General features: G+C 57.1%; 1 protein-coding gene across 2 annotated transcripts in view; it reads right to left on the reverse strand.

The window, feature by feature from the left end:
• MCF2L (MCF.2 cell line derived transforming sequence like) overlaps positions 1-12,560 on the reverse strand; it is a 124,106-nt gene that overhangs the window by 108,034 nt on the left and 3,512 nt on the right. For both annotated transcript variants that reach the window (XM_049701269.1, XM_033435010.2), the window contains exon 2: positions 9,967-10,139. In XM_049701269.1, coding sequence (XP_049557226.1) covers positions 9,967-10,135 — 169 coding nt within the window. In that variant the 5' untranslated portion in view covers positions 10,136-10,139. The remainder of the gene's footprint in view (positions 1-9,966; positions 10,140-12,560) is intronic.

Genomic DNA, 12,560 nt, shown 5'->3' on the forward strand with positions numbered 1-12,560 from the left:
TGGCAAAGGTTAAGCCCACAGGGGGACGCACAGCAAACCTGAAGGCGAACGGCCCACGGCCATGGCCAGCCCGGCCTCTGCTGGCACCTGAGTCCAGGGGCCGGGCGAGTCCTTCCAGGCGCTGGTGGCCCGGAGTCAGTCTCGCAAAGGCCAGCTACCGTCTCTGACTGTGTCCCTGGCACCAACCTCAGACGGCGCCCCGGAGCCAGGAGCTGTCGGGGACACTCCCGGGGTGGGGTGTCACTCGGGGCAGCAGCCCTCCTCTTCCTGAGGGTGACTCTCGTCCACCCCGCCTCGGGGCAGGGCCATGAAGCTTCCTGGCTCATTCCAACGCCTGCCCCGTCCCTGTGCCAAAGCCACGCCCACGCACCTGCAGCTCCTGGTCCCACACGCACGCAAGCAACAGGCAGACGGGGCCGCCCCACGTGCCTGCTGCTGCGGCTGAGAACGCGCTCTGGAGCAGAGCTGTCATGGCTTTTTTTTTGCGGTATGCGGCCCCTCACTGCTGTGGCCTCTCCCGTTGCGGAGCACAGGCTCCGGACGCGCAGGCTCAGCGGCCATGGCTCACGGGCCCAGCTGCTCCGCGGCATGTGGGATCTTCCCGGACCGGGGCGCGAACCCACGTCCCCTGCATCGGCAGGCGGACTCTCAACCACTGCGCCACTAGGGAAGCCCAATCATGGCTTTTTTTTAAGGAGGAAAAACGCACCAGATTTATTTAAAAAGCGAAAACCGTTCCTCTGCATTCAGGTCTAGTAACTGTGGGCCCGGCTGGACGGAAAGAAGCCTGCTCTCCGCTGGTCCCCAGGGATGCGATCCGGCAGAGAACCAGCCCCGACTGTGATGACCCACAGTCGTGGCCTCGAGTCGGGGGTCTCTACCACGCAAGTTACGTTACAGGGGATTTTCCACCCAGAGAAGAAACTTCAAATGTGCACAGAAGCAGCGGCACAGGGTAAGGACTGCGGGTGTCTGCGCCCGACCCGCCCTGCGCCTCCCTCATCCCGCCAACCGCCGCACCGCCCCTGCCCCCATGTGATCTAAGGAGACCAGCCACCACCATCTAAACACAAACACGAGACAATCGACAGCTGCGTGGCCACGACGCGGTTAACAGCTCTTAGTTTAAATGTCGTTTCTCTGTTTACTGAGCCCAGTGGGTGTGTCAGAATTGGGACCTGCACGGTGCAGCTCACACACTGGATTGGCCGCTACTTCCCGGCGGCTCTTCGGACCTGCAGGTTCTCCTCCAATTCTTGCTTCTCCGCAACGTTTTCGTGGGTCACGTAAGGCTTCCCACAGACTGGAGTCTGCCCGTCCCTCGCCTTCAGCGGCCTTTAGCGAGGTCCCTGCTCCCAGCATTGCCTAGAAACTGTCATCAGGTCTAAGTGTCCTCAGACCTCAGAGCAGCTTTTCTTTATCTACTTTACTGCGAGGGCACCTCTCTCCTCCCCGCCCCCCGTGTAACCCTCCCTTCCTGTCTCCCAACATCTGCTTCGAGGTGAACGCCCACCACGCGGTAATCCCCGTTTCTACCCACTTTATCTGTCAGAGCAGATGAGCAGCGCAAGGCGCCGCGTCCCTCCGCCGGGGCGGGAGGGGGGCTCTTCTTTCCCTCCACCCACTGAATTCTGTCCCTCCTCAAAAGCCCAGGCCAGCCAGGGCCCTGTCCCCCTGCCCCCAGGTGTGAGGCTGCTCCCTGGTTAACAGCTGTCTGTACCCAGGGTATCCATCAGCTCCCCGCTTGTCCCGACATCTCTGTCTGCGGACACCAGTCCCGACTCTGCAGCCAGGCTGCTGGGTCCTGTTAACCACACCCCAGGGATCCAGCTCCGCCCAAGAGACACGTGTGCCCGTGAGTGTCCATAACTGACCACACACATGTGCAGGAGGCGACACCCACGCGTGGGCTGCACAGCTGCTTGCCGGGTCAAGCTTTCTTCCGTGTTTGTGCCAACACAAGAAAGAAAATGTACTTCCATCAGATGACCTCAGAACCGAGTCCTGAAGACCCAGATCCCTCTTCCCACTTCCCGATGCACAAATCCGAGCTCTTCCCTCTGCAGGTGAGGAGGCCACCTGGGATTCCTGGCCACATCCCCCTTTCTCTTAACCGCCTAACTCTCCAGGTGTCGCGATCGCCTTCCCGCTTCTAACCTCAGAAAACAGAAAAGATCCCAGCTGCACAGGGCACAGGTCAAGAGAGGTGGCAAAGCTCACAAGAGCTGTCAGACACTAGGAGACATGGCGTTGCCTGAAGAGGCGTCAGACTGCTTGGCAGGTCTGTTTATTTACGAAGAGAAGGACAGTAAATGACTCAGGATGCTTAATTCAGCCAAAGCTTGATATCTGAAGGAGGAGAAATTACACAGAGAAATCAGACCAGTTGTTGGGTCCTTCAAAGCATGGAGAAATGGAATATTGCATCTCGAACACATTTCACGGTCTCCTTAATTCAATAAATAAAAAATTGCCTTTCAGAGCTGCAGACGGTGCCAATGAAATAAGTGAATGCTGTTTTCAGAGAGTCACTGAAAAGGCTGCCTGGCTAAAGGTCCAGGTCGGATTTTAAAGCAGCTGAACAAGACCACAAGTACAGTCCGCAGGGAGGACAAACGCATGACGAGAATTACCGTAAGCACTCGTCGCTTATACGCTTTCTATTGTTTCAAAGCATTTTCTTCCAAAGCAAAACCACGGCTCCGCACATTTTTGGCATGAAAATGGCATTTTATTTTATTTTACTTATTTTTGGCCGTGCTGCACAGCTTGTGGGATCTGGTTCCCTATTCAGGGATTGAACCCGGGCTCTCGGCAGTGAAAGTGCAGCATGCTAACCACTGGACCACCAGGGAACTCCCCCCAAATGGCATTTTAATATAAAAATTGCAAACCCTTACCTGGTGGGAAAATGAGTAAAGACTAAAAGTCCTGTTGTAGGATTTCATATATTCTAGATGAACCTGAATCAATCAAATCATCTCTACGCACATGGAGAGAGAATAAGCGAGTGAACAGCACAGAGACATTGGGTCCACGATGACAAGGGTCAGCCCAGAGACCCCAGAGGAGGTTCCAGGGGCTGCAGGGCAGGGACTGATGGAGAAGCCGGAGGGTGCAGCAGGTGTGGAGCACGCAAGGCCTGCAGGCGGAGATGCTGTGGAGGCAGCTAGAGGTGGGGCTCAGGGCGACCCGGGCATCCCGACGTGGATGGTACCCACAGCCACAGCACTGCGAGCGTACCGAGGGGCTGGGTGCAGACGGCGGGCAGGCTCTCGGGCGGGAGACACTACAGCACCTCTGAACTGATGTGGGTCTGGAGAGAATGAAGACCCAGAGACGCAGGGAGGACAAGGGGGAGCTAGAGCGACGTTGGAGGGAGGAAGAGGGCACCGGGGCTCGGACGGGACTCAGGTAGGGCACAGGTGGGGCTCAGGTGGGCACAGGTGGGCACAGGTGGGGCTCAGGTGGGAACAGGTGGGGCACAGGTGGGGCACAGGGGGACACAGGCGGGGCTCAGGCGGGGCTCAGGTGGGGCTCAGGTGGGACACAGGTGGGACACAGGTGGGACACAGGTGTGGTCAGGTGGGGCTCAGGTGAAGGGGAAAGGTCCAGGCAGCGACAGCCAGGAAGGCAGGCGTGTGGTGCAGGTGGAAGGGTGGCACTGGCGGGAAGGCACCCCTGCGAGGGATTCAGTCCCGTGGGGGGTGGGCTCAGGGTCACCCACAGGAGAGAGTGGGGACAGGCACTGGGCTGGGGAGGGAGCAGGCCTGGACAGTCTGCAGACCCAGCAGCCTCCCCGAGGGCTTCGGCTCACCGAGGCTCAAGGCTGAGAAGTGAAACTCAAACGATCCGCCCGCTGGTACCCTCGGTTCAGCTCTGTGGAGACCCTGCTGGCACACGACGCCCATCCTCACTCACCCAAGTACGAGAGGAACTAGGCGGACGGATGGAGACACCAGGCTCTGGTTCTGCCCAGTCGGTGCCAGGAAGCGAGGGGTGTGGGGACGGAGGTGCCCGCTGAGCAACGGGGAGTTGGGGGGCAGGAAAGATCAATAGAGTCCTTGCATTAATGCTCTGAGACTGAGCGAAAAATAAATGCATCAGGAAGGAGCTCGGAAGATTCTTAAAGGAGAAATAAAGCTCGGGAAATAGAGACAAGCAGCAATGGACGGCAGCAAAATTAATGAAACCCCTGAAGACAGCAGTCTCACAGCCCGTCCTGCGGGATGGGCTGCACAGAGCAGCCTGGTTCCAAAAGCACGGGCCGCGAAGGGGGGAACCTGTGCCACGGGGAGCCTGACAGTCACACCTTGGCCAGGTGACCAGGGCCAACACCCTCCGGGGTGAGTCCTGGTGATGCCAAGGGCACTTCTGCCTCTGGGCTGTTCCTCCCAACCCCCCGCCCCAGCCTAACCAGGAGAAGGACATCAGACGGATCCCAGCCGAGGGCCGTCCTACAGAATGGTCCCCCTCAAAGCCATCGAGGTCACCAAACAAGGTGAGTCTGAGCGGCCGTCACAGCCGAGAGGACCCTGAGGAGACCGGAGACCTGGTGACTAAGTGTCATGTGGTGTCAGGATGGGACCCTCTAACAGAACAAGGACAGTAGGTAAACACCAAGGCAATCTGAATAAAGTAAGGACTTTATTTAATAACAATATGTCAACATTGGCTCATCAATTGTAACAAACACACGATAAAAATGTAAGATGTCACTAACAGTGGAAGCTGAGCGTGAGGCGCGTGGGAGCCCTGTGCCACCTTCACGACGCGTCTGTTCACCTATAACTGTTCTCAAGATTAGAATCTATTTCTAAAAACAGAATCATCAGATTGGTACTTAGAGTACGTCACACCTGAAATACAAACTGAGGTCAACCTAAGCGAACTGACAAGGAAAGATTTCTGGAACATATTGCATGCAAAGATCAAACTATAAAGAAAGAAAAAAGTGGTATTAAATAGACTCCAGCGTCACATTAAAGGAATGCTGTCACGACTGGCTGGGGTTTATGCCTGGAACACAGAGGACTAAATATGGTAAAATTCACGCCTGCGCTGTCTCCTAACGTCATCTGTTAATAAGAACGTTACGACCATCTCCACAGACGCCAAAGAGGCATCTGATGAACTTATTTTTATTTATTCTTGACTTGTCTATTCTGGAGCGTCTGGACCAGGGTGGGGGGCGCCATGGGGGAGGAGGCCTGGCCCCTTCCCAAGCTGTGCCCACGGTGTGACCCAATGGAGGGGGTTGGGAGGTGGGAGCGTGGGGGGGCTTGCCTAGCCCCCCTTTCCGCGGCTCTGTTCATACCCAGCTTCTCCCCCAGGAAAATTCTCCCACCAGACCTCCCTTCAAAGCTGCTCTGTGCCCTCCTGCCCTCGGGAGAAGCTGGGCGCCTCCCAAAGGGACCACGCAGTGGGGACAGTTCCTGTGGAAACAGCGCCCGTGTGGGCATATGCTTCCGGGAACAGGGTCAGCGTGGGATGGGCCCGACAGGGTCCAGGCTCACGTCCTGCTTTGGGAAACGAGTATCTCAGAGACGGTAAGGCTTCCTGATGCGGAAAAACAGAGGAAAGAAACAACTGCGAATGCATGAGAAAAATACACTGGGGCACTCATGGTAGGTCTTTCATCAAAACTACACACGCTCTGTGCTCACAAATTGCCGTCGCAGTGTATCGTTTCATAATCGGCTGCGTCACTTCTTAGAGCATAAGACATGCGACAGTTATCACCGGACAACTAAATGACTTTGCCTCCCCCAATCCTGTGATTTTGCTTTTCCCAAAATATCCATCGTCATAAATAATGACTCCGGTGAACATCTTTGTTTATGAATCTTCATGACAATTTTTAATTCATTCCTTAGTTTGCATTCTAGAAGTGGAGATTGCTGATTGAAAACAAAACGCTTGAAGATTTTTATCCACACCATCAACCTGATTTCCAGGTCAGCTATAAGGACAGGCATTCTTACCAGCAGTGGGTTTCAAATTTTTGTCCATAACGATAGAGACAAAGGAGATCCCCGGTGGAAATCGACATTTCTCGTTTCCGTTTATTCCCAGGACAGTGTTTCTTGTCCTCGTGCTGCTGTGTCATCCCTAAAGCTTTCGTTTCTGTTAAGACGTCTGTCCTGCTGATCCTGCCTTGTAGGAGAGCCACGTATAGAAAGGCTGTATCTTTGCAGCAATTTTTTTTTCTAGTTCTTCGCGGTTAATCGTCATGTTGATTTGATGCAGAGCCCAGACAGGAGCAGCGCTCGCTCTGCGGGGTCATGGGGTCATGGGGTTGCAGGCGCAGCCCCAGGGGGAGGATGATGGGCGGGACGCCGGGAGCACTGCTTCTTGGAACAGGTGGGGTGTTTGCCAGTCCTGGACAGACAGGCAGGATTCACAGGGCGAGGCCAGGGGAGGAGGAATTTCTGGGCGGTGGGACCTGGTCAAAGGGCGCAAAGGCTGGTCCCTCAGACACCCTCCTGGCTAGGAGACATGGTCATACTCAGAGGAGGGTGTGGCCCGTTGGTCACCTCGGTCATATGGCATGTGTTATAAAGCGCACAGTCAAACAGAAAACCCGCTAAGTTTCTGATGAAACATTAACAGACTCGCCGCTGCTACTGGGCATGCTGCGCTGGCTGCCAGAGATGGGTCCTGAGGGCCAGGCTCTGGGCTGAGGGCTCCCCAGGCATCCTCAGGCCTGTGAGCAACTCCTCCAGCCGCTCAGCCATCACTCCTCGTTCTAGGTGATGCAGCCTGTCCGTGCTAAGTGAAGATGAGACACACCACGTCAGTTCCCTGAGAAGAGCATGCAGGAGACGCTGGGGGACAGAGGACTCCCCTGGAGTCCCCAGAGCTTTGCAAGGTGGCCGGGGGGTTGATCAGCTCGGGGCTGCTCGGGGCCCTTCTACTCTGAGACCTGCCCCATCCCCCGGCTGCCTCACCCGGCCCTGGCGCCCCGGCAGCTGCCGTAAGAAGATGGTCAATCTGCTCCCAGCGTCAACCTGCAACACACCAGCTAGTCCCAAGTATTTATAAATTCCTGAATGGTGCTGTGTTCTCTAAAACACAGCTCCTGAAACAAAAAGGAACTCCTTCTAGCTGCCTGGCTAATATAAAAAGTCCAAATAAAGACCAAGGGATCAGGAAAGGTTAAAAATGAGAAGTGAATCACCAGAAGTTACACCAGGAGCTCCGTTTCCACCAACAGCGCATGTCTTTTGAGAACGTCCCCCTCGAGACACACAAAACCACAAAGAACAGACTGACCGGGCCGGTGCTCTTGGCTCGGTCGGGAGGGTCAGCAACACCACGAGGCTCCCAGGAAAGGACGGACGGTCCCGAGAGACAGAATGAGCTTCGGGAGACACGAACCAGGAAACCGCGAGCGCGACGTCCACCCAATTCTGCACAGCTCGACCCCCGAGAGGGCCGCGATCATGGAAAGTCACTCGTTCTCCTTAAACTGCAACCACCACCCAGACCAGAAACACGGGGGACAGACAGGAAGCCAATTTCTCTCCAAGCATCACTTTCCTGTGGTCGTTTTCCCCTTTTCTGAAATGCATTTTCAGCCCAAGCGAATTGTTTCTGCAAACCTCCCTCCCCAGAAATGTGCATGGCCCAGGGCCCCTCCCCGAGTCTCCTCCGACCCCCTCCTCAGGAGCCCCCTCCCCAGAATCCTGAAGGATCTCACACCGTAGACGCACTAAGGTGTTGGGTTCAGCTGCCAGCAATTACCGACATGCTAAGGTTTCTGACCCAAACAACAGCAACTTCACAATTCAACGAATATTGGAGGTGGCATCTGGCATCACTAAAGACACTATTAGCCAATCGGGACAGACAGAACTTTCTAAAAAGGAAACGTGCGCGGCGATGGTGGTGGGGTCCTGCCCCTTCGCCGCTGCTGTGACAGGGAAACTGCTACGCGTTCTCAGCTCCCCTTCCTGCCCCGAAACTCAGGCTCTACGATGACAGCAGGCATTTGGAAACACGAGCAAACATTTCCAGACAAATGCATCCTCGTGCCCCGCAGCCTGCTTGTGAGGAACGGGGCCACGCCGGCCGCGGCTGTGGGCCCACCGTCCTCTGTACGCGGCGCGTGCGCAGCCAGGGAGACCCATCACCCACCGGTTCCGAGGCACGGGCGGCAGCAGGAGCTCGCGGGGACCTGCGTGTGGACACGAAGGCCTTGTGTGGACGGGGAGGCGGGAGCGGGAAGGCCCCCTTGCCACATCGAGCTCACCGGTGCTCACGCAGCCCGGCCCAGCCCCCCCGACCTTCTCCAGGACGAGTGTCTGCTGATGCGGAGTCTGGCCCGGCCCAGCCCCCCTGACCTTCTCCAGGACGAGTGTCTGCTGATGTGGAGTCTGGGAGTTGGGCCAGACAGATCAGCCCTTCACCTCACCGTCACCCAGTTCGACAGGAGGAAACCAGCTTCCCTTCTGGTTTCAAAACCGGCGAACGCTTTCATGACCCGCAATCCCACTTCTGGGGATGCACCCAAAGAAGGGGAAGCAGGGCCTCGGGCAGACATCCGTGTACCTTGTTCACGGCAATGCTGTTCACAGCGGCCAAAAGATGGAAGCCACCCGAGTGTCTCAGCAGACAGTGGATAAACAGTGTGGCCCATCCCCACGAGGGAGCAGGCCTCAGCTCTGAGGAGTGAAGCCCCGACCCGGGACACAGCACAGAGGGGCCTCCAGGACCCCGCGCTGGCTGGAATAAGCCACAAGGAGACAGACGCTGTCTGACTCCATGGACACGAGGTCTTTGAAGGAGTCAGATTCACGGAGACAGAAAGTGGACAGTGGGGCCCACGCTGGGGGAGGGGAGGGCAGGGAGCGTTTCACGGGGACAGAGCTTCAGTTTGGGAAGATGAGAAAGTTCAGAGACGGACAGCGGTGACGGTTGCACAACAGTGTGAATGTACTTGATGCCACTGAACCGCACACTTAAAAGTAGTTGAAGTGGCCAATTTCATGTTATGTACGTTTTACCACAATAAAAATCTAACAACTGATTTCAAAGACTTAAGTTCTGACACAAGCAGACTTCATACCCCATACGCCCGCAGCAGGACGGAGCCCAGGACACAGCCGTGAGCCAGCGACCCGGGGACTCAGCGCAGTCTCAGGACGGCAGCACTGCCCTGAGCCCCAGCCGTCCAAGCCGCCACGGGACCAGCCTGGGGCCGAGGAAGCTCCAGCGGCAGAGCCGGAAGAACCGTTACCCAAGTCCCCGGATGAGTCTCTGGCTTTTGGCCCTGGCCCAGCCCCAGGGGGACGTACGGCCCAGGCCAGCGCGCTCACCAGCAGGTTACCACCGGGCCGCGGGTGGCCGTGCGCGCGCGTCCCTCGTCCAGCAAAAACTACTTTGGGAGTCAGTTTGGGAAGGAATGGCAACAAATGACTAAACACAGGCCAAAGTAAGAACAGGAGCGACGTCCCTCCACTAAGAGGTGTGGGGAGAGGGCTCGGGACGGCCAGGAACAGGAAGAAACGTGGCCCGGGCCTGGACCGGGGGTCAGGCCGAGCTCCGACGAGGGCGGGTGGGCACCGCCCAGTGTGTCCCGTGGGCCTGGGCCACGGCTGTGGTGACCAGTGCAAGCCCGGCACCACCTCAGTCTGACAAGACCCCAAATCCAAACAATGGCGTGCGTGGTCCTAAGCTGAAGCGAAGATGGGGAACCGTGCCCTGGGGGAGCACCGTGCTCCGTCTGAAGCCCAGACAGGTGCGTCCCGTGGTCCCACCGGAGCCAGCCTCAGCGGGTCGACCGCCAGGATGCCAAACGGGCAAACGTGCAGGGTGACATCTCACCCACACGAGGGCAGGGGCAGCCCCGGGACCCAGCCTGGGCCCGCCCCCGCCGCACTGTTCCCCCAGATCTAAAACACGTCGGTCCCCCCGGGAGGACCAGAGGCACGATCAGGACCCAAAGGTGTAAGGCGGCCCTACCTGCGGGTGTGGGCGTCCCCCCTGGCTGGTTTTGAACGAGCCTGATGACGTCAGACACATCGACCCGAGGGTCACTTTCTTCCTCTTTGGCCTCACTGGGCCCTCGCGCGGGAGGACCACTGTCACCTCCAGTCTCCTTGCACAGGACGAAGCTCCAACAGCCGAACATGAGTCTGCAGAGCGAAAAACGGTTTTAAAAGGAAACGCAGCTCAGGCAGCCAAAGACATCAGCCGTGTTTCTTTGAACAAAACCCAAATCACCAGACACAGCCTGCAGCAGTGTTTATTCTGAAACGGATGCAGGTTACTTAGAATTCAAGTCATTCTTCTCCAGTGAATTTCTACTGTGTCAACGTGCAGTTAAAGCAGCAGCGTGCTTTCATAACGCCGAAATGGAATAACGCGTGGCACAAGCAAAAACATCACTTACTTCCGCTGCTTAAGGAAAAGAAAAACCTAGTTTTCCCCTTGGCATTTGGGCTCTCGTTTCAAGGACAGAAAAGCCCCTGGTTCTCCTGGTTTCAATGTCACAGTCGAATCCACTGAACTGGCAAACGTTCAGAGCCACTGCCCCCTGCGCTGGGAACACCTCCAGCCCTCCAGGTAAAGAATGCCATCCGAGTGCCAGGACAAACATTCGAGTCTTACTCCTCCAGCGAAAATGTGGTTAAGAAACTCAGACCAAGTCTTGGGAGGCAATCTTGGATTTAAAGAGACAGCTAATGACTATATTTCAAACAGAAGCCATGTGAAATCACCTGCTGGGTAGATGGGCACCGCCAGCAGGTGATCACAGACGACTGCTTTCTGTACTCAGGTTTCTGGCATGTTTATGGCTCATTGGCTTAGTACCTGGCTGGGCCCCTCCCTTAAGCACACAGATGTAAATCATTCAGCCTGGATACGTTCTGCTTGGGGGTCCCATGGCAGCTGCTCAGATGCTTTCTCCACTCAGGTGCCTTGTCCTGCTTCCAGCCGCACCCCACGGGCAAACCCTTGTTAGCCCGGGGAGGAGGCCACCTGGACACACGGGAAAGGCCGCCCAGCTACTCTGGATGACCCTCCTGTTCCCACATCTCCCCCTTCGTGCCCCTCCCTGAAGCCCCTCCCTGGCCACCTGGCCGCGCGATGCCAGCCCACGCCCAGCACCGTGCACAAGCCCACCACTGCCAGCGGTCCCAGGGAGGGGCTCCAATGGGCCGCCTACATGAGAACCACAGCTCGACCATCATTCCAGGGGGAAAGGGGCTGCCATGGGGCAGGGGACACACAGTTCAGGTCCCAAACCCTCTGGGGCTCCACCAACCCCATACTAACAAGGACAGGTGGCGTTTCCTCCCGTCGCCTCCTCTTCCCACCAAAACCTACAATGCCACTGGGCTCCCAAAGGCACGTCCCTTTGTCTTTATCAACACTGCCTTCGGTCAGTACCTTGTCTGTTTTATCCGTTACCCACACGAGTCTTCGTGTCACTTTTCCAGGCATGTCTTCAGATCCCTGTAACGTTTTATTAAACCCATTTGCGTGACCCTATGATGAGGGACCTTCCTGGTGACAAGAGACAAGGGAGCCACAACCCACACCGTCTCCTCCAGCAGGACCTCAGCCCTCGGCCCTGGTCCTTGGGTCCTGCTGCGTCTCCCCAAGAAACCCAGGCCAGGCAGGTGCTCGGGAGGGTGAAGACAGACGAGAGATGCTGGGCCGAGCGCACGCACATACCCAGACGCCAAGCGCGGTCAGACCCGGGGCTAGGCTTCTGGTGGCTTCAGTCTAGTTTTGACCTTAAAAGTAGGAAGAGAAATTTCCCTAGCTAAAAATAAAACAAAACCCCAAACCCTCTTTTGTCCTCTTTTTTTTTAAATTCTACTCAGAGAATTTCCGACACGAGCAGGCCGATCGTGATTTCAAGCCTCCAGAAGGAACAGAAAAGGCCGGTGTGTCTGCCTCACGTTTGCCGCCAGTGGCCGTGATGCCCCCCCCCCCCCCCCCGCCGCCCACTCCGGGAAAGAAAGCCCCTCCCCCAACCCAACAAGGCGCTGCTGGAAGTATCAGCGGCTGCTCAGGCTCAAGACACAAGTACAAGAGCCAAGGGTTGCTTTTTTTCTTTTTTTTGCGGTTCGCAGGCCTCTCGCCGCTGCGGCCCCTCCCGCTGCGGAGCACAGGCTCCGGACGCGCAGGCGCAGCGGCCACGGCTCACGGGCCAGCCGCTCCGCGGCCTGTGGGATCCTCCCGGACCGGGGCACGAACCCGCGCCCCCCGCATCGGCAGGCGGACTCTCAACCACTGCGCCACCAGGGAAGCCCCCAAAGTTTGCGTTTAATGAGCGTGTTCTGAGAAACAGAAGAAACGTGCCCTTCGCCTGACCCGGCTAGAGGACGGGTGAGCATCCCGCTTCCACAGGACACCGTCCAGGGCTGCCCCCCTCCCTGCGGTCAGCCTCCAGCCCCGAGGCTGCTGGTGCCAGGGGCCCAGGAAGGGTGGGGTTTCTGCCTTCCACTGGGAATTTACTTCTCCAGCTGCACGGACAGCAGCATCGCAGAGGTGCTGAAACAGAGACAGGCCAGGAGACAGGGCGGTTTCTCCAGCCCTGTGCT

The sequence above is a fragment of the Orcinus orca genome, chromosome 18, assembly GCF_937001465.1.
Source record: "Orcinus orca chromosome 18, mOrcOrc1.1, whole genome shotgun sequence".
In the NCBI taxonomy this organism is placed as follows: domain Eukaryota; kingdom Metazoa; phylum Chordata; class Mammalia; order Artiodactyla; family Delphinidae; genus Orcinus; species Orcinus orca.